Raw genomic sequence first — 27,638 nt, forward strand, 5'->3', positions numbered from 1 at the left:
ACTTTCCAAGTTATCAAAGGTCGTACTTACCACAAAATTATCGACTTTTAACGCCTTGCCTCAAACTCCTTGAACGCATTGAACACCTTTCCTCGAACGCTTTGGATGTTTTGCTGCCATTTAAAATGAAATAGCCACTTTTGGATCCTCACCAAATTTTATTGAAATAAATGATCAACAGATGATTGGGTTTTCTTACAAAGGGTGGATCTAGGATCGGACCCAGCTTGGAAGAAATGTTGCCGCAAACAAGAAAGCTTACAAGCGAAAGTGAATCGAGCCCAAAATAAAAACGCCACCATTTTGTCTGCTGGCACGAGCTTCGCCTGTCGAGGTAAGGAAGCCTCTAAATAATCCACGTTGAATATAGATTTTTTTAGACTTTTTTCTTTTAGATTTCTGGATCGTCGAACATATACATATAACAGTTTGTTATTGTCCTCATATTTTTTATTTTCCATTCAATTCGACACTTCGTAAAGATAATCTATTGTACACAAGACTTCATAAAGATAATATATTGTACACAAGACTTTGTAAATTTATCAAAACTCGATGGACTTTCCGATGAACCTGCGTAACACTCAGGTGGTAAAATCAACGAATAGTACCACGCTTATTTACAAAAGGGAAATAATGACGCGTCAAATGACATCACACCATGCCAGGTTTAGCATACATGGGTAGGTGATTGGAGTTGTAACTGAGGAATCCCAGCAACCTTTGTTCGATTGCCTTTTTCGCAGTTGAGGCCACGTACGAGTCTGAGAGAACGCGACGCTGATCCTTGGTCAACTGAAAATAAAAAGTGAAAAAAATTACGCTGTTTTTAATGCTACTTAACTCTTGATTTGCATAGCTGGCTGTTCTGTGGAAGTTTCTTAGGCAGCAGGGGAAGTCTCCGTGCAAATGAAAGTCTAGTGTGTGCGATTTACTTGAAGTTTCACAGCATTTATTGGTGTTGTTAAGTATAACGTACGAGATGGTTTCAGCGTTCTTACGATTTAAATCGCCTAATGTGTGAGAAATCGTCGAAAGAGAACTGCTAGGCTCCAACTTCGTGTTTATTTTGCTGTGTGAGGTGGTTCTTACTTAAAAGTTTGTGGCCAAGCCCTCATTATGAGCCCTTTGACATTACTTCACAAGCGGGGATGTATGGGGCCTTAAGCAACGTGATTTGTGCCTGCCCCTGGCAAACCTCTCCTCAACTCGTCTCAAATCTTTCCGTGAGGGTATAAACATGAGGGCCTGCTCGCAAGGCCCTTTAAGTGTGTAACAATTCATAATAAATCCGCTGAGCGGTACTTTATCGAGGTACTCATCATTGTGTTTGTTAGAGTAATCTTACCCGAAATGCCCTTCGACGAAATCCTCGAGCCTAAGCATTCAAGCACCAGTCGTAGGGTACTACTTTTAAAGGACGTTTTTCAGTTTCAATTCATAAATGAAAACCTGTTTTGTAACCATTTATATCAAAGCTATCGAGACCAGTTTTGTCGACTTGTGCATGTACAGCAAACACTGCTTGAACGTCATAGCAACTTACCGCTAAGTCTTCGTCGATCATCTTTCGTACTTTTTCCTCCAATGACGGTACATCAGCAGACTGAGGGAGGAAGGATAAGTTAGTTTGACTCCTTTTTCTTTTATTTTAGACTTACGTAAACAAAATTGGTACGAAATTCCGGTAACACAACTTTAAGCATTAGGTCAGGATCGCACCGAAATACTATTTCAAAGATCTGTTCACGTTGTCCTTCAGCAGCATAATTAAACATGCAAACTGTTCCAATAAGGCTTTAAATTGCTGTCTTAAAAGTAAAATTTAAAATCCAAGCTTCCGCCGATCCACGGCATCGTGAGGGATGATGATGCCGTGCACTATTTCAAAGATTTACGCAAGTTATTGCGCCTGTCAGTCAGTATAAGTGATCTCGAGAAATGAATGAAGTTAAAATTTAGATCCCATGTTGCTGTGCTTCTGTTCAGTTGTTGATCAGAGACGTCGTCAAAATGCCATAAGAAAAAAAAGTGACACAGGAGGCCACTGTTCTTCTTGTCTTCTCTGAGCTATTACTTGACAAACGTATGGTAACGTTGAATCTATTTGTTTTATATGATAAAGAAGCAATAAAATGTTCATGGTGACATCATCTATGCGTCTGTCCCCCAACAGATCGTAAGAACCAATCCCGTGTTATTCAGGTTATTATATGAACTGTTTAAGGGTTGATACAAACGCATTTAGAGTCATGAAATAATAGTCACAACGCGCACTAAATAAACTCAAAGCCAAAGTTACCAAATTCTAGAATAAATATTGGAAAAGTAAAACAAACTAAGGATTAAAGGAAACTATATAAAGATATTGACGGCAGCGTTCACTGAATTTTCAATTTTACTTCAAATAATTCAGTTTTAATAATTTCCATTAAACTTCACAGCTAGCTCATACTTGGCATTGAGAACCACAACAGAGAAGTTTGTAATTGAGCATCGAAAGTGATCCTGGACTGCTTTGGTTTTGTTTTACTTTGCTCTGTGATTGGTCCAGAAAACTCGCGCCACTCCATCAACCAATCAGATGCAGAACTAAAACCAATCCCAACTTGGTCACCCGCGTTTTCCCGCGCTTCAGGCAGGCTGCCTGTTATTACATTGACTTCCCATTGGTTAATGATGATGTCAACCTTTGTTCTTATTGGTAGTTGCGATTTCTTTGGTTTTGGTTTTTCGACACTTAAAACAAACTGCTGTAAAAACTATGCCATAAAATCATTTCAAACATTCTACTCACAGGTTTTGCCACAAGAAGTTCTCTTATCTCATCTCTGAAATCTTTGAATCTGTCGTGGAAAACTGCAAGGCACCAGGACTCGCGGAAAAAGCTAGAATATACACAAAGAAACATTTCAGGACTTGAGTCAAGCTGTGACAAGTCAATAATTTGGATATGTCAATATCAGCAATATTTCCCAAACTAACTGTGCATTAACTGCCTTCTTGAATGACTGTCCGTTTTTCTATCAGCCTGGTTGCAGCCTGTCAGCCGATTTTTCCGTCCATCTCTTTGTCTGTGTGTCTGTGTAATTGTTTGTCTTTCTGGCTAAATGTTTGTCTGTCGCTCTGACGAAGGGCTAACGCTCTAAACGTTAGTTTTAGAAACTCTTTACAGAGGCCAGTTTACGTTATTGACTTAGGTGATGAAACCAAATTGTCTGTCTATCTATCTGGCTAACTGTCTATCTGTTATCTGTGTACCTGACTGTATGTATCTGTATGTCTATCTGTCTAGGTAACTTTTTATCCATCTGCCTTTCCATCTATCTCATTATCTGTCTATCTGCCTATCTGCCTGTCTATTTTTCTCAGTGCCTGTCTGACTGTCTGTTTATCTCTACTTCTAGCCGCCTGCCCACTAATCTTAGTGCCCGTCTATTCACTGGTTTTCATTTCACAACAGTATAAAATCCAACGGACAAACCCCACAGTAAGTATATAAAAACTCTTCGTTTTTGTACCTGTAGAAATCATCTATAAGCCCTTCGTCGAATCGTTGTAACAAATTGTTCAGGTATCGCTCATGAAGGGCATACAAACACAGAAGGTTACTTGTATCAAGCTCCTATCACAAAAGAATAAAATCAAAGGCTCCTCAGAGCAACCTCATGGTAAGAAGTTTTGGCGCCCTTGACGTAACCTGCAATCTGGCTTTCTTTGGAAAGATTTTTTGATCGTGGGCAACGCTGGCACAATTATTGTGTTTGTAAGCGTTTTGATGGAGAAATATTGTCTTAAATTGCGAATGTGTGAATAATTAGTTAAGATACCGGTATTGGTTTGCATTGTCCAAATTTGAGGGATGGAAATGTGGTAGTGAAGCATTAATGGCGTTTTTATTTACTGGGTTGTTCAGGCAACCGTAATTTATTTGTGGAACTCATCACAAGGAGCGACACTTTAAGGTATGCACTTTTTTTGTTTTTGTTGGAAAACTGATTTAAGAAGGAGTAATAGTCGTGAGAGTACGTGCGCATTACGATTGGGGTTTAACACGCTAAGAAAAGCAGTGTTTAAGCTTAAGCTCACTTCGCGCTGTTTGGGTCTTCACGCATGAATCGTTCATGTTGTCGTCACTTTTACGACTCAGGCGCCCATTTCTATGCAGTCAAGTATTCTGTAGCATATTTCCTTTCCATTTTTGGCTCCACAAAGGTATGTTTTGATCAAGTTTGGAATAAAAAAACCATCACGCTTCAAGGGACAGGACGCCATTTTGAATCTGTCCAAGTAGTTCGGCATATTCTCGCCTTTTGTACCACCCCCCAAATATACGTACACCGTGACTTTGAACAGGTAAACTTGTCGGGGAGGGGGAAAAAAGTGTTTAATCCAGGTCTAATGCATAAATTAATATCTAACAAAGTGAGTGAGTGATTTTTAATTGAATCTCGCCCCCAACCCCTAAACCCTATAGCTTGACTTGCGTCATACCATGAGGTAAAAAAAGGAAACAGTGTGACAGGACGACAGGTTGGCGTCTTCACTTTGAATATGGCGACTACTAATTTCTAAAATTAGAATTTTAAAAGTGCAAAATCAGAATGAAGGAATATCTAGAGGAATTCACCGCGTTTATAGTGTACAGGTTTGGATTTTATGATGAGAATTGTAAACCACCCATCTGTCATCGCTTCTCTAGGAACACGTGCCCTTTACAACTAAACACGTGATAGTCACAGTTACCTGGCGGGTGTAGCACGTGATTGTCTCTATGGAGCGGTGCTGATTCACGTGCAAGCGGAAGTAACCTTGCTCATGGTCTTTACCAGTGATAAGTTCCCTGCCCTGCAATAAAGAAAAAAGTGCTTTTTTGAATCAAGAATTCATGTGCCAAGCAGCGGCCAGCCTGCAAAGTTGATTGGTATTCCACACGCGTCCGTGAACATCTCTCTTCAGACAAGTCCTCACATATCTTCAAACATTTACAAAACTCAGAAAGTTGTCGTCAATCTTGCTCTGCGGATTGTTTTGAAATCCTTGATTCCGCCCCTCCTAAATTTCAACTTAAACTTAAGGAGGCTATGCACATAAACTGGGAAAAGCCCAATTTAAACCAACAAGTTCTTCACGTCAACATGACGCTTACGCTTTAGGCTCTATATCCTTTCCAACACTTTGTTACTCACTCAAATATGTAATTTTTGTCACGTAATCATAATTAATTATGCACGTTTCGCCTAGTTGTTATATAGTCCTAACGGTTTTTCAAATAGTCTGTAACTGACGATGATGTTCGTAACATCGAAGCATGTCTTCGAAATTAAAAAATGTCGTACTCTGCTTGAATACTGCAATCTCTGATACATTTTTTTAATGGCGGAGATGAAAATGATATACTTTCTGGTGCATGCTACACCCCTATAACAAGGTGTTGTAATGAAAATGAGGATTGAAATACATCAATGACAACGCGCCAAACACACCAATAACAGCAAACCAACGTACTATAAAAAGCGACACAAAACTCTTGAACCCATCGCCTGATAAAGACTAGTAGTATACCAGTCGAAGCGTCATCATCCATAACCTGACTCTACATCCTGATAAAAACGTCATAACCTGCATCATAACCTGACTCTACATCCTGATAAAAACGTTTAAACGTTCATTCAGGTACAGAACCAAAGTGAAAAGAACAATATTTTCTATAACACCTTCTCATTACTTACATATTCAGGTTGAACCATGTGAGCGTCTAGTGGAATATTCAAGCCTGGTTTACCGACTTGCAAATAATTGTATCCCCCTGCAATACATGGATCGTTACGTTCATTATTTGTAAGCCTTTACAGGTACACCTACTATTTAATAAGTTAATTGATGACCATATTCTGCTGAGCGAAAGGATTTAGCCGTAGTTGACTTGAAAGTTTACCCACGTGCAAAATACTATAAACTTCGGTTGTTTAAATAAACGTCCAAAATTACAGGTGGTACGTGAATAGTAAGAAGTATCCCAAAATTAACGGATTGTCTTGAGAGGCAAAAAGGATAAGTTTGTTAAGAAAATGTGTTGCTGCGTTGTTGGGGTATTACAAGATAATTTCGTTTAATCATCATCATCATCATCGTTTATCTGCCTTTTTTTAACAAGAAAAAAAAAATTAAAATTACAGCTTTAAAATTATAAGGCGAGGAGACCTCAAGAAACTACCGGGCATAAGGAAGAAACCACATCACTTACAACAACATATTTAAAAAAATAACTGATGCGAATGTGCGTCCTGATCGAGTCAGTGATTTTTCAAATAAAAAACACTATCGTCTTTTTATATTGGCAAGACTTAACGAATGAATAAAGCAGGAAGGGTTCCAAATTTTAGGACCTTGGTACAGAGTTGTAAATTTCTTGATATTTGTACGACACAAATGTGTTAATAACGTAAGTTGGCCATCGTGAGGAGTTTCCAAATCTGACGTTTCAAGCGTTAGCCCTTCTTAAGTTGTAAAACCAAATTAATTGTCTTGGAAGGGTAGTTCAAAGCTACAAAAAAGTTGTTAAGGCTATAAAGTGCATGTGTGAGTCGAAGATTTTCCTAGTTATGCTTCAAGAACTAGTTGAAAAGTATGAGAACACGCTGAATTAAAGCGAGAGTGACAGAGTGGTTGAAGGCAGCGCTAGCTTCACAGAGTGACGTAAAGCAAACGAACAATACTAAAAAAAAAACACTCAACCACAAAATTCAACCAAAACTGGTCTATAATGCTTGTCACTTTCGTTTCTTCTTTTTTCTTCTAAATTATAAAGAGTGTAGCGCGAGTTCTTTTCAACGAATATCCAAGAACGCAGTGATACAAATTGTGTGCTGAATTTTCTAAGCTGTGGAGGTCGCCTCACCTGGCAACATAGCAGAGATTGTCTTCGGTTTGGTGTATATTGGTATCAGTAACTGCTGCTCTTGTGGAGTCTCCGTGTCGAGAAGCATGGCGTCTAGGGTGGGGTCGAACAGCGTCAACAAAGACTGGGCCAGTTCTTCGCCGACCTCCTTGGAGTTGAAGTTTCCATGAGTCCTGAAAATGAAAAGACAAAGATAATGAATGGCCAAAAATTCATAAATACACGCAATGCAGTTTCCAGGGGTTTCAACAACTTTTTCCATGAGCGGTCACCTAAAGTGCAATAGGCCCCTATGCCCGAAAACGAGGCCGTAAGGCCCCTTTCACCTTGGGGGATCCGAGCGCATGCTCCCCCGGAAAAAAAAAATTGAAATCTAGAAGCTACCAATAATTATGACAACCGTACACAGCTAATTATGACAATTAAACTGTACCAAGATTCTGCATGGTATCTTCGCTGGAATTTTGTTAATGGCCCTGCAGCCCTGATGCATGGGTCATTTGTGTGGAAATCTGCGTCGATGACCAATCTCCCGTCAAACACGAGACAGCTGTCATTAATGGCTAAAATGAATGGAGAAATGAATCAATAAACGAACAAATATTCAATTAAATAGTATATAGCAATGACGTAAAAATAAAACATTACCTTTAAATGCGTCGTGATCAACCTTCTTGGATTGGAAACAGAAAAACGCCTGAAAAATGAAAACAGAAACATCATGTAAACATGTAGGAAGGTCGCCGACATGCTTCCCGGGAAAAGATAGTCTAAAAATAAACCATTCTGTGAAAATATCGTGACAAAGGCTCAGTATGGGAGTTGAACGCTCCAAGTAAAGGGTTCCCGGTTCCTAACAGAGCAACAGTGGCTACCGCAATTAAAGAATCGTGTAAATTTGTGCAAAGATTCTTCTTTTTATCTTTGTCTCAAAGAAGCTTACCTCACAGTCTACACTGAGTGGTTTGTTTTCTGACGTAAATGTAGCACGTGACAGCGGCTGGTCAACCTTCCCCTCATTCCACTGGGCCAGGGTAAAGCCAACATGACACGCCACTCCTTTGGGAAGAAAAAAAAATTAAAAACGGTTCGTAGTGACTTTAACGGTTTGTGGTAACTAACCCAAACAAGAGGCGGTTTTTATGCGAGTACATTATCCAGTATAATAAGTAGACAAATTTATATATAATTTGAATTTAGCAACGGGGTACCTACTCGCACGCTGTTTTTCTGAGCGAAATGTTACGATTTTAGAACAAAAGAATAATATGCTACAGAAAAGAGTCGAAATATAAGGTCGACGCCAGTTGCTGAATGACAGAATTTAAGAACGCTGTGTGCTTAACTGTTCCAGTTCGCAATATTTTGAGAAGTTTGTAAAATCCGTTAGCGAACTCGTAGGAAAGTCCTGACGAAATTCAACTAAACTTCAAGAGATTTCTTCTTTTTCTCTAAAAAGTTCTTTTCAAGATCTATGTAGTACTTTTCATACTGTCTGTCACATTACATTACTTATAATTCTTGTTTGATATTTTTCTTTATTCATCGCTGCTGGTAGTGAAAGGCTAAGGTTAAGCGGCATTAACTGCACCACAAAATATGACTGTTAATTATGTATGTTAACCATTTGGCCAAAACTCTGGGCAAAAAACATAAACAACGAAGAAAATAAAGAGTAAATAAAGAGTATTACCATGCACAGTGATAGGTGTAGAGACTCTTACCGCATTCTTGTAGTGCAGCGGTAACCGCATCCTCAATAAACGGGTTGTTAAAACAGGTTGGTAACGAGACTGGGGGTTGCACGAGCACAACACGTGATCCGGGGAGACCCGCAGCTAGAAGGGTTTGCACCATGGAGAAAGCCTCCAGAGTGTTTCCGTACACAAGCGCTTTTCCTGAAGAAAAAACAAAATTGCCTAGGACAAATAACTGAAGCAGAGCACTTTTTGATGGAGCAATCACAACAGCCAATCATAAGAAAGGAAAATATCACAAGGATCACAAGGAGCCAATAAGAATTTAGAATAGAAACAGGCAAACTGCTGGAAGCGCGGGAAACGTGAGTGACCAAGTTCCTATTGTTTATAGTTTTGTTTATGATTGGTTGGGAAGATGGCGCTAAATTTGTTGACCAATCGCAGAGCGAGGTAAAGAAAAAACCAAAAGCAGTCCTAAATTACTTTAGCACCCCATTGAAAATTCCTCTTACAAATTCCTCGATGAATGGCGAAATAATCCCCGACTTGACCGAAATTGGAGAAATTGTAAGAAAAGAAGCCCAAACCAAACGTGTTCCTCCGGTATAAACTAGTTGGACGCTGCGACCAACTGAACTATGAAGATGTTTTTTAGGAGAGAGGAGTATTAAGTAAACTGATATCTTACAAACATTCCTCAAATGTAACTCACATCACACACGTATCTATTTGTGAACAAAAGATGCATATGCTCAAAGAAACTTGAAGTGTGATATATGGTCTTGTAAAATTTTACACGGAGGGATGCTCCTTTTGCGACCTCTGCTGTTGTTTATCAAATTGTATATACCATTGGCTACAATACAATACAATGTTCTTTATTTCAAGAGGGTAAATACATGATTAACCCAGTAAAGAGTTTTCTAACACATGGTCCTCTGTAAATAAACCCACCCATCCCACCCCAGGGGAGGACATCCATCACACAGTAATCTCGTGTGTTGGAAATTAACATCTCCTACCCCCAACCCTGCAGGAGACGGGACCTCCATTTATTCGTCCCTATCCAAGAAGATCAGAATATCTAACCATTTCTTGATGTTATAGAAAGGTAGCAAATTCTTCTCAATTATTTTATGACCCTGAGTGTTGGTCCGGCCGGGGCTTGAACCCTAGACCTCCCGCACAACAGTCCAGCACTCTATCCATTGAGCTAACCGGGAGACTCTATCGCAAAAGGAAGCCCATTGAAAAAAAATGATCCTTTTCTCCTGAATACATCACATGACTTCATCTCCTACCAGTAACTACATAGAAACCATTATAACCTGTATAGCTTACCTTCGCCTGTAAGAAATTCCCCCCGGATAAAACTCAACACATTCTCACAGTCTCTTTCGGTATTAACAGTGAACACTGTAGATGGCAGAGGGCCCATGTATCGTGATACTTGAGGTTTTGTCACCTCACTGGTAGTAACTAAAGTGGAGATATCAGCACCACTAGGTACTGGGATTTGAAACTGCTGACCAGTGCAAAGAATAAGGTAATCATAAGGAACAAAGGCTCCCTCACTCACTTTGACGACTTTGTTTGTTCTGTAGATGATAAAAACGAAAGAAAACAATTTGTGAGGATTCTATTACTTAGAGCTGTGTTCCGCGGTTTAATACTCTCGAAAGCAGAGTGCGTCAAGTCCCATCGGGAATTTTTTTGTTGTATTTTTTTTTTGTTTTGTAAATCTATCGCAGAGATTTCCAACCACACCAGTGTTTTCACGAGTTGCTTGCTGTTATTAAAGGTGGAAAGTTTGTAATGAATTTTGTTAGCTGAAGCAAAACATCCAAGGCTCGACACTTAAGGTAGCCAACTAGCCACTGACGAGTAGAAATTCAGTTTTTTGGCCAGTGGTTTTCGATTTCCACCAACCAGTTTGGCTAGTAAACAAACTGAAATTGTTGCAACATCTAAGTTGTCACGAGCCACTTCGCTAGTAAGTTGAGAAGTTAGTGTCGAGTCCTGAACATCTGCAATCTAATCTATCCTATCGTGTTTAACGATTCTGTTTACGCAACTAGGTATCAAACGAAGTTCTCAGGAACAGCTATCCACTGTAACCAAGAAAGGATTTTAAAACATTTATTCTTAAGAAGCAAGGACCTTTCACACCAACACCACCACTTGGTTAGCCCTTTGACTCCAATTAGTGATCAAGAAAGAATTTCTTCTTACAATATCAATACAATATCAAGCAGACAAGTGAAGAGAATAAATAAAAACATCAACGGGGGATTATTAGCTGATCTTATACCAAATTCTCCAAACTAACATTATAACAATTGTATGGAAGATACCAAAGAGAATTACTAATAAAATCTTGGAAGTGAAAGGGTTAAAAATTTCTTCATACCTGTCAAGTGCTATGACTTTTCCTTCAACAACCTTGATCCAGGTTTCCAATGCCATGTGAGTGAAATCGTCTTGAGTATAGCAAAGACTAGGGAGGGGAAAAGCAAGTAATCTCGTTAAAACAAACTGTGTTCCGATCTAGAAAATCTGAAAAGTCTAGGGTCGAGTTTCTTCGTCGCCTCTGACCAAGACTGGTTCCTTCAAACCTGCTGGGGCCCATTTCTCGAAAGTCCCGGTAACTTAACGGACCCGTAAAGCTGTTCTGTTTTCATTCAAGATGGGGATTTCATAAGTTTTGAAAATGATACAATAAAACTATCTGCTGAAGCAACAAAAAGGACTGGTTTGGGTACCAGAACCTGCTTTCCTATCCTTTAAATTTTGATTTTAAACATGGCTTCGGGCCCGTTAAGTTACCGGGACTTTCGAGAAACGTGCCAAACAATTTACTCTTTTCACCGGATTAGACACTGCAAATGAAACCAAAACTACGAATACCTGGAAGGAAGGCACTTTGATCGCAGCTGGTCAGGAGGCAGCTGGCCTGGTAAACCATGAGTTGATACTAGTGTTAGATTATTGAAACGGAGATGCGGGCTAAAATATAAAAGAGGTTCACAATTATTATCATATCCAGATATGCGAAATTCTTATCAAAGTTATCTATCCCGGGTTATTTTTTTTCTATGTGAGGAAGCTCAACTGATAAGATACAAAACGCTCACTGAGTTTTCGATATATGTAACTTAAATAATAATAATAATAATAATAATAATAATAATAGTTTAATATTTGTAGTGCGCAAATCCCATTTACATATGATCAAATGCGCATAAACGCATGTCTCTACAATTTTCATTGATTCAAACTTGAGTGTAAGCAATTCTCAGTAGTGTAGAAGTAATGTAAATAGTGATTCCTTTTCTTACTAACTCAGCCAATCTGATTTACAAATTCTCAACGTGATTCAGTGTCTCGCATTGTCCCATACTTGAGGTCGCCCACTTATTTTTACTGAAATTTCTCACTCCACCGGATACGCCATCAATAATCTTCCGCTTCCGTATGATTGGTCAAGTGTTTGCTGAGCTCAACAGTTTTGTGTTGAGATACGTTGTGTAACTGAGAACGTTTTTATCAGGGTGACAACAGATTACAAGACACAGGAGGCACACTTACCAAAACAAGAGAGTTTCAAGGAAAGATATTCCCACATCCGATGCTCCTACCACGACGATCCGAGCATTAATAGTGACCTATCAAATAATTAAATTGAAAAGAAGTATTTACATTTTTAAATCTTTTCAATACCGATAGTTCGTGCGATATAATTACAACTAATCTGCACACACAGAGAAAGTTAATAACCGAAACACGAGACAAATCGAAATTGGAAGCGAATGAGTGGAACATTGTTACCACTGCGAATGCACTGGTGTAGGGCCTGAATAAAGTTAACCCCAACAAAGTAAGAGCGAAGTTGTCAGTTAAAAAGGCGCGAGAAAGGAACACGCACAAGGTGCGGAAACGTGTCGCCGGTCAAAAGGGTGAGAACGTCCGGATCATGTACAGCGTGGCAAACAAGTATTTGGTTAAAAAGGCGGGAAAAATAATATCACTTCAAATGTTGAAATAGTGAAGTAATATAGTTCACCAGGATACTAGCGCGGGAAACATATTTACAGAAACACACGCAAAGCGCAAAAACTGTGTAATCTAATTTTAAAAGCCCAAAATGCTTAATTGCAACCATGTTGACAGTCTGAATGTCAGATAAATACAATTCAGTATCAATGAAGCATTGAGTTGTTTGAGTGGGTTTTAAGCTGTTTCTTATCGGATGTGGGACAGCGCGTATGCCGTAACTAGTTACGAAAGGTTAAAATTAAAAGGTGTATAGTTCATTTTACAAGATAAACAAACCTTTGGTTCTAAAGTCAATTTTCTGTTTAAATGAGTCAGAGCAAAGGGTTCCTGAAAAAAAAAAAAATTAAAAAAAAGAATGAAAACAGATTATTAGGAATCCCCATCTTCCACAGCTCCAAACAGAACGATCTAAGGCCTTGCATCTGAGACGTAATGGTCGAAGAGACTGCAAGAAGCATGGGAAACAACTTCATTGTATTCAGCTATTTGATATATATAATTTATACAAATATGAACGAAATTTGGACTGAATGATGAAACTAATCGTGGACTGGTTTTGGTTTACCTCATAACGTTGTGATTGGTTTCAGTAAAGAATACGAACCTATCAGCTGCAAGAATAAAGTCAATCGCAGTTTGGCCACACGCGTCTTCCCGCGCTTAATGTGGTTCACGTGGATTTGTCCTTGTTTCTTACTGGGTCATTTTGCATATCGGGCTCTAAGCCATTAACTTTACAACTGCTTTAATAAAAAATATATCAAGTTACCTTCTCTGCTAAGATTCTATCTGATGGAGCATTTCCGCCCAGTTGATCCACTGGGTATATGATTTGACGACGAGCTCTGTGATAAGAGCATATCACTTTCATCAGAAAGACATGGAGGGAAAAATTCGCTTGAACGTTTAATATAGTAGAGCCCCCACTGTCGGCCAGCTCTCGCTACAATATTCGTACATTTTTTTCCAAGCGGATGGTCGTGTATTCAGTTTTACTAAACATCTCTTCAACGCCCTAAAGGGCGTCTTAACTGCCAAAATAACTTCTCGACAACGAGCGTGTTCAATGGATATTTAAAGCTCAATCAAGATTTAGGCGAACTGACCGCTACGTTCACCAAATTCTGACAAGTTGAGTACCCTGGAACAAACATGTGTCCTATTACACCCACTCTTCTCTTTAACCGCTACCTCTCTACAACTTTCCTGTGTCCACAGGGAGTCCAATGCGGAGAGGTCCAACTTTTCATGTGGTTATGAAATTCCTTCACTCACCTGATTGGGACTAAGTCATTAAGGGCCGTCGCAGTCGTATGGGGTTTGGAGCCCTGGAGACAAGTACAAAACAACCTAAATATGGTCCAAGATTTACAATAAAAGCTTCATGGAAATATCTCTCTTCAGAATGAAACCTACAGCTTCCATTAGGTGCTGAAAATATGCTCTGCTGGTTGTCGGCGAACATTATCAGTTCCGAGAAGCGAACAGGCTTTCGAGAGCAAAGCTTGACGAATACTTTAAGTTTCCAGAAACAGAGAATATCCAGAGGCAATGGTCAAGCATATTACCAAACCAAAGGAAGACTAGCGTGATTGCTATCTTACCAATTTTTTTTTCTGAGCGCGAGGATAAATGTTTCAAAATAGTTCAGCGTCAAATACACCCGTATGTTTACAACATGGGATGTTGACTTTCGGCGTTCTCTTTAAGGAGTTCTTTAGCGAAGAAATTTGCGTCTTAGGACCGTTAAACACTCTTACATATCGAGTTTAATTTTAAAAAAAGGACTTCATCGCAAATTTCTAATCTATTAGGTCTTGACAGTATGTATTAGGTTTTTTTAGATTCTTAATCTTAGAGGCACGTACGTATTTTGAACGAGCTCTACGAGCTCCTTAACGCTACGTGGGTAAATAAAGTTTTGATTGATTGATCGATTGTGGAATATCACCAGATGTTTCCCAGTTCTAGCGAAGGTTTTTTTTTTTTAAGCCACGCGAAATGTTTATGTCAATCGCGAGCGCAAAAATAATATTTGACGTAAATACTGTTTGTAGGTCGATGCTAACTTACTCGTTGTGTTTCCGTGTATTTTGGAGAGACTGGGTAATACAGGCAAGATTTGTGAGCCAGTCTTAGGACCTCCTATAATGAGAGAAACATGAAATGGTCAAACGTGATTGTCAAAAGTCACACCAGACTCACCAGTAACAAGCTGTTGATGCATTTGATTCACGCGGTAACGAAAATTTCAGATTTGACGAAATTTCGTCAAACCGAGTGAATGGCCATGGATTTGACGATTCTGGCGAATTGCGTCAGAATCATCACTTTTGAAAACATTTCTACAGTTTGACAAGTTACGTCAAATCCATCAAAATCGTCAACAAAATTTCGTCAAGTCTGCCGTGTTCGTTACTATGTTTTATGGACATATCTCATTTTACTGTAAAAACTCTAAGAACGAGTTTTTACAGTAAAAGAAGAAGAAGAAAAGAAGAAGAAGAAGAAAAAAAAAAAAAAAAAACCGCTAGGGCCCGCACTCCGCAAAAATATGTATCAAATATTATATGTATTAAAATAACCACAACCTTCGGGTTAAATAAAAACTGAGAAAATTCTTAAAGATTCCAAACTGAAGGATAACAAACTGGCTTGAACGAAAACTCAAAAATAAAAAAACAACTAAATCCGTAAAAACGAAAACAAAAACAAAGAGATACGTGAGAAAAATGTCCATTTCAATATTCAATGTCAAGGTTAAAGTTTGACCATTTCTTTGACGTGATTGGCTAATTTGTAAAGTCACGCTTAGTGCGTGAATACAAAAAGAACACAAAGGGGAGGAGAAGAAGAGGAACATTTTTCTACATGTACATCCTACCTTTAGAAAGTGTTTGGAATATTGTTGAAATACAGGGTTAAGGGCAAAATGGAACAGATGGCCATGTTCATCTCTTTTATGATGATTGAAGTAAATAAAATCCTCAATGTTGAAATGAGAGCGGATATATTCTATATCCTACAAAAGAGCAGAAGGAAGACAAAGGTGAAAGTTAAAAGAAGGCTGTCTTCTGCATGGAGCCCAAACCAAGACGTACACAGGTAGAGGGCACAAATTTATCTTTACGTAGGACATTTCAACCAAATTGTAAAAATTTAATGATGAAAAAATTGACCGGAGTCCAAACTCCCTCAATATGTATTAACTTGTTGAAATAACTAGAACATTCGGCTTCGATAAAAACTTCAGAAAACTGAGGGATAACAGCCTGGCATAAACGAAAACTCAAAAACAACAACTAAACTAAATCCGTAAAAAAGAAACAACAACCAAGAAACGCGCGAAATGTCCACGTCAGTTTTCAATGTCAAGGTAAAAGTTCTTTAACGTGATTGGTTATTTGTAAAATCAAGCGCGCCACGCGTGAATACAAAATAATACAAGGCGGGGGAGGGGGGGGAGGGGATGGGAGAGGAAAATTGAAACTTAAAAACGAGAGAGGTTTTCTACAGAAATTACTGAGCTAATATTTCGTGAAAGATACAGTTTCAGTTGTTCCGGTGTTTTCAAGTTTCATCCCTATAACGAATGGAGCGAGTACAAAGCAAACTTTCTGACCCGGATGTCCGTACCGCAGCTTCCCTGTCTCCTCAAACGCCGGAATACGCAGGGGGATCAATGCTGGCCTATCTCACGCACAAAATTTCAAGGAAAAACATAGTAAACAATACCTGTATGGCTGAAATGGTTAAAATTGTATAACCGAGGCTTTCTACTTCAGTTAAAACTAATCGGAAAAATGAGAAAGAAAGGGAAAAACGGATACCTCCTCTCGCCTAAGTAGGGCGACGCCGACAACTTGATCCAAACTCTTAGCTACAAAGCACTGGATTTCTGTACCATCCTGTTAAGACGCGTAAAAGGAAATTTATGTTTAAAGATTATTAACCATAAGAAAGAAAGACACCATTAAACTAAACTTTCTTCATTTCATGACCAAAATTAAGACAAAAGACATGATAAATATTATTTGCAAGCAGTCTAGGGGATAAGAATGGCATCTTCGAGATTCTGAGGTTTCAGCGTGCGAGAATTCGTAGGTCTGGCTTGATGGTCAAAGTAAACGGCTGGTAAAGAAAATTTTCAATAGAGTGTTGACAGTGGCACGGGATGGCGTTGGTCTCGGCTCAAATGTCCCGCTGGTTTGGTCCAGAAAATTCGCGCCACTTTCTCTACCAATCAAATTCGAAATTAAAACCAATCGCGACTTGGTCATCCGCGCCTTCCGGCACTTAGGGCCGCTTATTTGTTTTTACTTTTGAGTTCTTATTGGCTCCTTGTGACACTGATCTTTGTTCTGATCGGTTGTTTTGATAATGTTTTTGATGTTCAGGTTGTGGTTTTACGTCATTCATTCGAAAAATACACTATCGTACTTGCATGAATTAAAAAAATTATACCGAGTATTTACTATATGTACCTACCGGGTCTCTCCGATCATTATTGTATTGCTGAACATCGCTGCAATAAAAATATTGGCGCAGCAATCATGTGAGAAAGACCATCACAACTCTGTACTAATTATAAATCAAAACCAACTTGACTTGACAAAAAGTTAAATTTACAGTGTAAAAGGTAAGGTGCAGTCTGTTTATGAGCCAAGTGGCCCATCAGGCCCTTATTTTGGGTAAATTGGGTAAAAAAATAAACGCAGAGGAAAGAAAAACCGGCAAGTGAACAGACACAAACAAAACGCCCCCCCCCCAATCGAGGCGTGGCATAGAGCACATTTAACTTCTTGAGGGCTCTCCGAACTTCCCAACTTCTTCATTTCTCTGCGAACGCACAGCTTATACACGAAGCAATTATTTAATTGCTGTTGTTTAAACTTTGCTTCACAGGAAATTTACTCGGATACGCCTAAGTCCGTGCACTCTCGTCATCGGCATGAACAGCGGGAAAATAAAACATGCCCTACAATTGAAAATTGTTTACACGAATCTACATTCGATTTTATAGAAATGGTTTGTGCGAGGTTGTAGAAAATCATGTTGCTGAACTCTTTGACTCCTTAGAGCTACTAGCATCTAGTTTCTCCTTACAACGTCACCCTTGAATCAAACTTTAGGGTCAGGAGAATAAAGAAAATGATCAGCAACGAAAGAAGCTCTTGACTATTAGACAAAGTTTCCTTGTCAGCACTTTAGGAAACGTGTAGAGAACAGTATGGAGAATATCCATACTGATGTGATAGCTGTCAATAGGGCTGACTGGCCTCCTACAAATAAACTTACAGTATTTTGCAAACCTTTGGTGGATGTACTCACGTCATTATAATATCTGCGCCATTCAGTTGTGAAATAACCGACTGAATGCCTTCTATGTCAGCAGAGGTACAAGGTCTCACTTGGAATGATCTAACACAAGAAAAAGCACAAATACTTATTATAACATAACCAAAGTAAAGCGCGCGCTCTGATTGGTCAATTCAGCGTCCCCCATTTGCCCATGGGTGTACGCCGCTGACGTGAGCAAATGTAAAGACTATTTTTCCACGCGCGCTTGTTTTTTCTGGTCGCGTAAGATTTCTTAAATAAAAGGGAACTCTTTAGCTACAATGTATCAATGTTATGTTATAAAACAAATGGTAAACACCACAGCGTACACTATTGAGTTATGGATGCACTTGGGAGGTTTGCTAAGCACTCGAGAAGCTAGAGTTGCTCTCGGCTATCGCCTCGAGTGACTCTTACGCTTCTTTCGTGCTTAGCAACCTCCCGCGTGCATCCATAACTCAATAGTGTACGCTGTGGTGTTTACCATTTGTTAAATATAGTTCTGAGTGAATTTAATATTGAACAATGAAATGTTGACGAAGATGAAAAAAAAAAAAAAAACTCACTTATCGAAAACGAGGCTAGAGCCTAATCTCCGTCAACTCGGATGTAATGAATGAACCAAATTAAGTATTCGGTTGTAAAGGAAGTCTTCGAAAAGCCTTAAACTCCAAAAAAACAATTGGAACTCACTCGATAACACCCCATCGATGAAACACGTAAAGCTCCTGGGATAATGTGCTGTACTTTCTTGGAGTAACTCTCTAAAAAAAAAAGGGAATTAATAACTTTAGGCGAGAATTATGAAGGGAAAACATGACATTTGGATGATACGTCTCTTGATCAAAAGTATTACATGTGGATACAATTAGACAGGATAATGAAAAAACTAATTGGCATTAAACCAAAAACGTACCACAAAAGACTGTAGAAGAGGGAACTCTGGTACAAGATGAGGCATTGTTAAAATGCAGTAATCTTTTTCCTATTAAAAAAAAAAAAAATAAAGAAAAGTTAATTAATCAATGTAATCAGATAAACCACCAAAATCCCTTTTCCTATCTGGCTGGGTTACAAAAATTTCTCAGCACTTAAAGCATTTTCGATCTATTTACTTTATTTCCCTCTCTGCTCAGTTCAGCTTTAAAGCTGGTGTAATAAGGGGCCTTTAGAAACAATGGCAAGGCCAGACCACAACACCGGCAGCTTCGTTCCCTACTCTTGACGAGAAGTGCGTAGGTTCTTCAACATCCTCTGCTATAAAGCAGTACGGAAAACATGCAGGATACGCGGCCCACGGTTTATCGCCCTCATCTGAGAAAACTAGAACGTCTAACCATTTGCAGATGTCACGGCAAAGCTAACACATTCTCCTCAGTTATTTTAAGTCCTGAGTGTTGGTCTGGTCTGGGGCTTGAAGTCATTTGAACCGCCGAGATGCAGTCTAGCGCTCTATAACACTCTATCTACTACAAATACTAAAGGAAGCATTTGGTACTCACTGGAAATAGCTCAAACACCGCTGGAAGGAAATCTATAGACCTGAAAGAACAATAAACAGTTATGTTTTAATACCATCATGTAAAAGGATATCCTAACCTAACACTTAACATAAAAGTATAGCGCATTTACTCGATTACACGCCGCCTTTAAACGCCATTGAAGGAAGCAAAGGTACCAAAAACGCTCCGCCGCACCACTGCGAAGAATGCGGCTGTTTTAACTCTTTAACTCCTAGAGATGATTAACATGAAACTTCCCCCTACAATGTCCATACATTATCAGCAAACAGGTAATGAGAATACTCAAAATCATCAATTAGATGTTGTTCTCTTGATCTAACACCAAATTCTCATAACTAATTTACAAGGAAATGTGTAGCAGCTAAAGGGGGAAATTAACATTCAGATCTTTAAAATAACTTGAAAGCCTGGTTTTTCACAAGCGACGTAAGCATGAAAGCTCATATTTCACCAAAAAAACGGCCTCAACACAAGCATAAACACAAACACCAGCACAAGGGATCAAATTATTTCTTTTTTTTTCTTGAGCTAGTGCTGGTGCTTGTCGATGGTCTTTTTCATTTGGCATATCAACCTTATGCTTGCTTGTGTGCTTTCGCTTGCGCATGCGTCGCTAATGAAAACCAGGCTTAAAAGTTCGCATTATACAGTATACTTGGAAACTGATATCATGAAAAGAAGACACTGCAATTTAAAAAAGTTAATGTTTTACCCAAAAGATTTACCATAATTTCAGTCAAGAAGACATTTATGAAATACAACCCTTCCTTTAACAAACAACACATCAGAAACGCTAAAGAATTTGATGCGTAAACACGGTAACATCAGATACTCTGAAAGTGAGAATATTTAATTGTGTTTGTTACTGACCTCATCTCATATTTTTCGTCAATGCAAAAGAGCTGAATGCAAAATGCACTTGGTTCTCCAACGGTTTCATCTTTTGATATCTAAAGAAAAATGAAAAGTAAGTTACAGATCATTTTTAGGGTGCACGAAGTAGAGAAATGTATTATTCCTTTAGTCATGAGCGTAGAACCAAGAAAACATCCGAATCTCAACGAAAAAAAAAAAAGTCAACAAAGTGGTCAAATGTCTGCGAATGTGTGAACGTTGTAGTGACTATAAAAGTGGCGAGCTTTTAGAATGTCAGGAGCAAGTTGTCTCAGAAGAGTATAAATTTTTTGGTAATGTTAAAAGAAAGGATGATAAATCTACATGATCCCCGTAACTGAATAAGCTTTGTGTTCGAAAAGTCTCGAGTTTTCCTCTTCCCTACTTTTGTTTCCTTTCTTCTGACTTTTATGAACGTTTCAATGTTCTATCGCTTTTTATGCGAGACAGCGGTTGTTTCTTATCTTTTCAACTGAAATTTTGCGCGGGAAATGGCGCGCGTGTGGCCAAAATTGCTGTGTTCAAAAAATCGAACCCAAGCCTTCGGATTCCGCGCCCCGATGCTCTAGCAACAAGCTTCAGATAACTCTGTGGCGAGTAAGGCCATTGGCAGGTTCATATGAGACACCCATCTTGCATTCTGCTTGGATCAACAATTTGCAGGTTGTTGGAAGTATACACAGGTGGTTTGTGTTCTAACCAAAGAGTGGCCAGTATCTTTTAACCACGTGATCATAATCAACCAATCAAATCGCAGAATTTCCTAATCAACCAATCATATTGCAAGATGCCCAAAATCTCGACCGCGTGGAAGTGCGACAGCATGACTCTACTTAATGTCATTCCTATGACGTTGCGTGACCGATCGTTTATAACACTGTTGCTTTTTTCTAGTCAATACTTGCTCTGGAGAAGGTGGCAGAACGTACCGGCCCTTGTTCTTCAACTTTGTCTTGCTTTGCTGAGTCTTTTGGTCTAAAAAATTAGAAAAAGAGTGAAATACGTTGATTTGTTACAAAAACTGCGTTGTTTTACAAGGATTTCCAGCCCTGAGGAAAACCGCAACTGCACACGTGTAAAATTACGATAACTTTCTAAGTGTGTTTGATATCACCAATCAGCTGCTGACATGTCACTCGTCTTTTGCGCCATTCTGACAAGTTAAAGAATGAGTAGCAAAGCGTACATCATTTTCATTCATTAAGAAGTCGACTCTTTCTTGTCAGTAAAGGTCTCATTTGTGAGACATCTAGTTCAACTCTCGTAGAAAAAGTCCACATGTATGCGCCAATGGATTATTCTCTATGTAAGGTGCATGCAGTACCTCAGTCTTAATTGCAGTAACACACTAATACCTTAAGTCAGTTCTTTATACCTCTTAAAAGAGGTATAAAATCTGTGACATTCAAAGCTTGAGAAATAGGGACTTTCATGGACAAAAAACTAAAATAGATCATTTATAAATTCGTTACATGGCGCATATAGTAGTAGAAATGATAAATGGGAGCCAAAATTTAAAAGCTGGCTTAATTTAATATACATAGTGGTAAAAGTGGTTGGAATTCTTTACCTATAAGAATGTGGGTCGGGACAACCTCTAGCAGTTACTAAATTGAACAGAAGTCTCTTCAAGAAAATTACAGAACCGCTTGTAAGTAGACTTTCAAGAATCGAGATTTAGCTCGAGATTCATGTTTCAAAAATAGAGATTCGACGCTCGAGATTCGCGTTTCGAGAAGGAAGATTCGAAGCTCGAGATTCGTGTTTCGAGAATGGAGATTCGAAGCACGAGATTCGTGTTTCGAGAATAGAGATTCGAGACTTGAGATTCGTGTTTCGAGAATTGAGATTCGAAGCTCGAGATTCGTGTTTCGAGAATCGAGAATTGAGTTACGAGATTCGAGATTCGTGTTTCACGAATCGAGCTTCCAGATTTGAGTTTCGAGAATTGAGTTTGGAGACACTTAGTACTCTTTGAGGATCCCGATCCGCAATTTCTAGGAAACGATTTAATTCTCTGACGCATCTCAGACAATTGAAAAAACAAAAACAAAAAAAAACATTATATTGGCCTTTCTAAATAATTGCCACTCACTTAATTACTTACGTTTCTGTCCGTTCTTCAAGCGGCGATGATCTTTGTACCTGCTCTTCTAACGGTGTGGTCCTTGGTTCCTTTTCAGGACGTGGTGCTGTAGATAACAAAAAGTGAAGCAGAGTGGTCTCGTTTCAAGGACATCCAAATTGATAAAGAGATGTCGTCTCAGAGCTGAAAAAAAAAATTTTCCCCCCTTCACAGTACATGTCCCTTCAAATCTCCGTTTGTTCGGACATTGTCAGTACCAATTTGACCCAACATAACAAGCACAAGGTATTTCAATTCAAGCAATTTTTTTAACACCTATTTCGTTATCGGATCTGTCGTCAAATTTGGCTCGACATTTGTCTGATGACTATTTTTTCCCCAACATTGTGATTGCCATGATTAACCTGTAAATTTAGTTTGGTTTTATGAGTTTACTATGTGCATGAATTGGTCACCGTTAAGAAATTCTTAAGCTGATAACATGAAAAACACAATAACAAACTAGCGGAAAGCAGCCTTTCCCGACATCTAGGCAGAACGGAAAGGTGCAAAACTCTAGCACTAAGCATTATCTTTAAATCGATCCTGAAGACATAGAAATTGTTCCATGAAAAGAGCGCGCGAGCGATGCATCTAAAAACGATGTATCAAAAAACGAACGAGTGTGAGCAGCGAACGAGTGAGTTTTTTGAAACATCGCTATTCGTGAATAAAAATACCCCAAGCCCTTTCCGTGGCCATGGTATGATGTTTGATTTCTTATATACTGAGATTTTTTATGTGAAGACCGACAAATTTCAAAGATTGGAAACGAGCGACTGTGAAAATACATCTTTCGTCCAATCAAAGACACGAACGGTAGTACTTTGTAGTGTTAATCTCAGAACATGCATGTATGAAATAAACAAATATCAACGAATGCTATTCATTCAAATAATTTATTATTAAAATTCCTCCGAAGTTACGCAGGAAGGAAGAGAATTCGAGAAGATAAGAGCATAATTATACTACTGTACATGCAAAAATTTTAATTGACAAATTATTAATGGCAGATGTACCTGGTGTTTGGCCGTGCTGTTTTTGCAATCCAGTAAATGGTTTCAAGTCAAAACAGCTACCCAGTAACTCTACATCAACTTTTGAACAAACGCTCATAAAACCAACAGCAGTGCCCTTTACCTTTAGAAAAATAAAAGCACGAAGGAAGTTTACCCTAAAAAAAAAATTATCCTAATTAGGATAATTTTTTTAGAGTGTCCCTGAAAAAGTAGTTTGTTTTCTTTAAATACAAAATATTTAATTCATTTTAATATAATATACATGTATTTATTTAATTGTGTGGTTTCAAGAAATGTCAGTGTAATTAGACTATGAAGTGGAAGATCCAAATGGAAAAATCAATAGAGCTGTTCGGGAATGTTCCAGGTAAGTTACAAAATGTACTTAGGGCTCAACATTAGCTTTCCAACTTCCTAGCCAAGTGGCTAGTAACAACTTAGATGTTACGACAATTTCAGTTTGTTTCCTAGCCAAACTGGCTAGTGTAAATCGAAAACCACTGGCCAAAACTGAATTTCTACTAGTCTGTGGCTCGTTGGCTACTGCTAGTGTCGAACCTTGTTATTTCTGATCAGGTTATGAATTTCTTCTCCAAGAACAATAGGATGCATCCATCGCTAACCACACCCAGTTTCAAACAGTTCACTGCCCTTTAAACCTTTGACCCCAGAGAGTGACCGACATAGAATTTCTCCTTACAATATCAGCCCTGAATCACTCATTAAGGTCACGAGAATTAGGAGACAATCACCAACTATAGAGACTCTTGATTGTTAAACAAATTCTCTTTGTCAGCACTTTAGGAAATGCATAGAGAGCAGTATAGAGAATATGCAAACTGATGCCAGTAGGTTAGCAAGGTTGTGTTCAGAGAAAAATTGAAGGGAGCCTAGTGCTCTGAAACTGTGAAATCTAGGGTGCCCAACATATGGTGTTTACGAAAAAAAACTAAGGTTTGTGAGTCGTCCAAGAGTAAAAGTAAGGAACCAGGGGCCACTGGGCATTGCTAGACCACAGCCCTGGGTTAGGGTTAAGCACAATACATCCCATCCTGAAGCGTTTGTCATTCTAAGTAAAAGGAGGTGATGGAAATAAGCTTGAAAAGAAGTAAGCTACTGATGGCAACTGTGAAGTGGTAAACATGTAAACCACAAGGAGTAGCTCAAAATTGGTCCTTGTCAGTACGCCCTTGAAGAATGAATTGTACAGAGAACAGTGTGAAGAACTTCTATTCTGAAATTGGGGTAGGCGTAGAGAGTTAAAAACTCTTCTGTGATTATAAAGCAACTTACATCAGCAACAACACATTTGTTTTCTTCGTCCTGAGCCTCTATGAGCTCTGCCAGGAAAAAGTCACCTGAGGGATAACAAAGTATTATTAAAAACTAGATCATTGGATAATGCAATTAAAGACTTTTTATTGGCTTAGCCATTATGGTATATCAGCCAATATACCATAATCTACAAATATGGTAAGCGTATGTGTCAGCTTAAAATTAAAAGGGAGCTAAAAATTTAATAATTTAATTTAAGGTTTTTAATAAAACAATTATTCCACTCGCGCTTGTTGGATATAAGATGATTATAGCCAACTCGGCGCTCTCGTTGGCTATCTATCATCTCATATCCAACGCGTGCTCGTGGAATAATTGTTAATTATTAAAAACTAGATCATTGGATAATGCAATTCAAGACTTTTTATTGGCTTAGCCATTATGGTATATCAGTCAATATACCATAATCTACAAATATGGCAAGTGTACGTGTCAGCTTAAAATTAAAAGGGAGCTAAAAATTTAATAAAATTTAATAACTTAACTTAACGTTTTTAATAAATTAAACAATTATTCCACTCGTTCTTGTTGGATATGAGATGATTATAGCCAACTCGGCGCTACGCGCCTTGTTGGCTATCTATCATCTCATATCCAACGCACGCACATGGAATAATTGTTAAATAACAACAAGTTTAATCGGATTTGAGCCTTGCATCCCAGATCTCTTGCAAACTGGATGTTTTTCTCTTTCTTTTTTTTTTTCCTTCACAGAGAAATATGGAGGGGGAAAGGGTCAAGGAGGTGGGTTGATCAAGATGTAACGGTAATTTTAAGCCTTCCCCATCAAACATTCCTGAATCTGCCATTATAACTGTAGCTGGAAGTTAGACGTACATCCCTTCTTACATTACAGTAAAAATCTGCATACAAGAACACCCATTTTTGGGGTTCAAGCTGATTGGGTTCTTGTATATTGGGTATTTTTAGGTGAAATCAGCCTGAAAGTGTTCTCAAGTGTTCTTAATATTTTACTTCTAAAAAAATGTAAGGGATTTACTAGTAACTATCATGATGAAATACATAACTTTGAGAGAGAATTAAACTGGAGACACACGACATTAGAAAATAAATTGCACAACCAAGCATATTTTTCATGTAATTATAAGACTTAATTCCAAATACAGTTGTTGTACATTTGCTATACACAGCAAGTGAAATTACTAGCATTTATACACAGATCTTAGTGCAATACCACAGTAAAGCTACAGACACTGTTTGTTCTATTAAACTGAAAAGGGAAGAGTTTTTAAAATATATATTAAGAACAATTTTCAATTTTCAGGCTGAATGTGTTCTTATATTGCTCTTTTTTAACCAAATTTCAACCTGGGTGTTCTTAATCCACATATTCTTGTATGCGGGTTTTTACTGTATTGGAACAGGACCCTGATCAAGTTATTTATCCCTAAGAAAGAACACATACCATACGTAGAAGTGAGGACATCACTTTGTCTATTAAAAATCGGTGTAAGATCATCATGATCCTCAACTCTGCAAAGAAAACAATTTTTTGAGAGTGTTTTGAGTGATATCACTCATGGCTCAGAAATTGAGTTACTTTGTGCAGTGTTCATTTTACATGCCACCAATATTAGCTGCAAAGAAGTGCACAATTTGCATGACTGTATTGGGATAAAATAATTTGAATATATCAACAAAGTTGAAATGGTAAATTGGTCACCGTAACGATTATAAAAGCTGACGTTTTGAGCGTTAGCCCATTCGCTCCGACGAAGGGCTAACGCTTGAAATGTCAGCTTTTATAATCGTAACGGTGGCCAATTTACCATTTCAATTTTGTTGATATATTCAAATCATTTCATTACCCCTACTGAAGCAGCCCCAAACAGTTTCTTTACAAACTATCAGCCTTTATTCATTTGTATTGGGATAAACATGACAATGCTCGAAATAAAGCCATGCCATGACTGCCACCATTAAAGACAGACTGAGATAGATTTGCAACTGTAAATCTCATTTTAATTTCAAACCATTGAAAAAAATACAACAAATTAAAAAATTGATTAACAAACTAAAGGTAACATTATTCTCTGATACATGACTAACAAACACAGATTGCCAGTTTTATACACTTTCATTGCAAATTGTACAGCCAAAACTTTTTACTGTACATCACAAGGACCAAATTGGTCCCAGCTTGGAGCATTAAAGTACATGTACATATATCATGAAGCTCCTTTCTAGAATAATGAACAAGCAATAAAAGTACAACGAGAATCAAGCCACATATCTAACCTTGCTGGTCTGATATGTAATTTTGCACTGTGATCATGACGATGACACACTTGCAATTCAATACTCAACCTTCCAGTAAAACCCTCTTTAAATGCCATTGGCTTAAACAACTCTGTCAATACTGGTCCTGTAAAATAGAAAAATCATGAACAGATTAGTGAGATCAAATACATTTCTTTTGAATTACAAATTGCTCTTCAATTCTGATAGCATCAGCCTTAAATGGTAGACTACCGGTAATATTAGCTCGACAAGATCCCATATGTACCAACCAAATGAGTGATATGACAAAATCTGCAATCTCTGTTCAAACTTAATTGCAAAAAACTTGTCACTGAACAATGCAAACTAAAAAAAGATGACAAACTAAAAAAAAAAAAAAATGAATGAGTGAGTGAGTGCAGAAAACCAGTGAGTTTTTTAAACATTGCAACAAATGAATAAAAAAATCATTTGAGCACTTTCGTATGATGTTTTTAATTCAGA

The 27,638-nt window shown here is 38.2% G+C and overlaps 1 protein-coding gene across 3 annotated transcripts in view; it reads right to left on the minus strand.

Annotated features, from left to right (window-relative positions):
- Positions 1–138: 138 nt before the first annotated feature.
- The window catches only part of LOC111327584 (cilia- and flagella-associated protein 61), a 30,938-nt gene continuing 3,438 nt past the window's right edge, over positions 139–27,638 (minus strand). For 2 of the 3 annotated variants that reach the window (XM_088745882.1, XM_088745883.1), the window contains exons 6-38: positions 27,153–27,279; positions 26,320–26,387; positions 24,852–24,916; positions 23,559–23,679; positions 22,522–22,606; positions 21,320–21,389; positions 20,391–20,470; positions 19,500–19,539; positions 18,914–18,982; positions 18,691–18,761; positions 17,989–18,078; positions 17,146–17,182; positions 16,488–16,565; positions 15,542–15,679; positions 14,731–14,802; positions 13,933–13,985; positions 13,427–13,502; positions 12,934–12,984; positions 12,190–12,266; positions 11,509–11,607; positions 11,012–11,098; positions 9,943–10,199; positions 8,626–8,799; positions 7,845–7,960; positions 7,550–7,598; positions 7,335–7,464; positions 6,902–7,074; positions 5,733–5,809; positions 4,747–4,848; positions 3,522–3,625; positions 2,798–2,888; positions 1,547–1,606; positions 139–795 (exon numbers count right to left, since the gene is read on the minus strand). In XM_088745882.1, the coding sequence (XP_088602008.1) occupies positions 655–795; positions 1,547–1,606; positions 2,798–2,888; positions 3,522–3,625; positions 4,747–4,848; positions 5,733–5,809; positions 6,902–7,074; positions 7,335–7,464; positions 7,550–7,598; positions 7,845–7,960; positions 8,626–8,799; positions 9,943–10,199; positions 11,012–11,098; positions 11,509–11,607; positions 12,190–12,266; positions 12,934–12,984; positions 13,427–13,502; positions 13,933–13,985; positions 14,731–14,802; positions 15,542–15,679; positions 16,488–16,565; positions 17,146–17,182; positions 17,989–18,078; positions 18,691–18,761; positions 18,914–18,982; positions 19,500–19,539; positions 20,391–20,470; positions 21,320–21,389; positions 22,522–22,606; positions 23,559–23,679; positions 24,852–24,916; positions 26,320–26,387; positions 27,153–27,279 (3,128 nt within the window). In that variant the 3' untranslated portion in view covers positions 139–654. The remainder of the gene's footprint in view (positions 796–1,546; positions 1,607–2,797; positions 2,889–3,521; positions 3,626–4,746; positions 4,849–5,732; positions 5,810–6,901; positions 7,075–7,334; positions 7,465–7,549; positions 7,599–7,844; positions 7,961–8,625; positions 8,800–9,942; positions 10,200–11,011; positions 11,099–11,508; positions 11,608–12,189; positions 12,267–12,933; positions 12,985–13,426; positions 13,503–13,932; positions 13,986–14,730; positions 14,803–15,541; positions 15,680–16,487; positions 16,566–17,145; positions 17,183–17,988; positions 18,079–18,690; positions 18,762–18,913; positions 18,983–19,499; positions 19,540–20,390; positions 20,471–21,319; positions 21,390–22,521; positions 22,607–23,558; positions 23,680–24,851; positions 24,917–26,319; positions 26,388–27,152; positions 27,280–27,638) is intronic. The other variant, XM_088745884.1, reaches the window with a different exon arrangement.

The sequence above is a fragment of the Stylophora pistillata genome, chromosome 14, assembly GCF_964205215.1.
Source record: "Stylophora pistillata chromosome 14, jaStyPist1.2, whole genome shotgun sequence".
In the NCBI taxonomy this organism is placed as follows: domain Eukaryota; kingdom Metazoa; phylum Cnidaria; class Anthozoa; order Scleractinia; family Pocilloporidae; genus Stylophora; species Stylophora pistillata.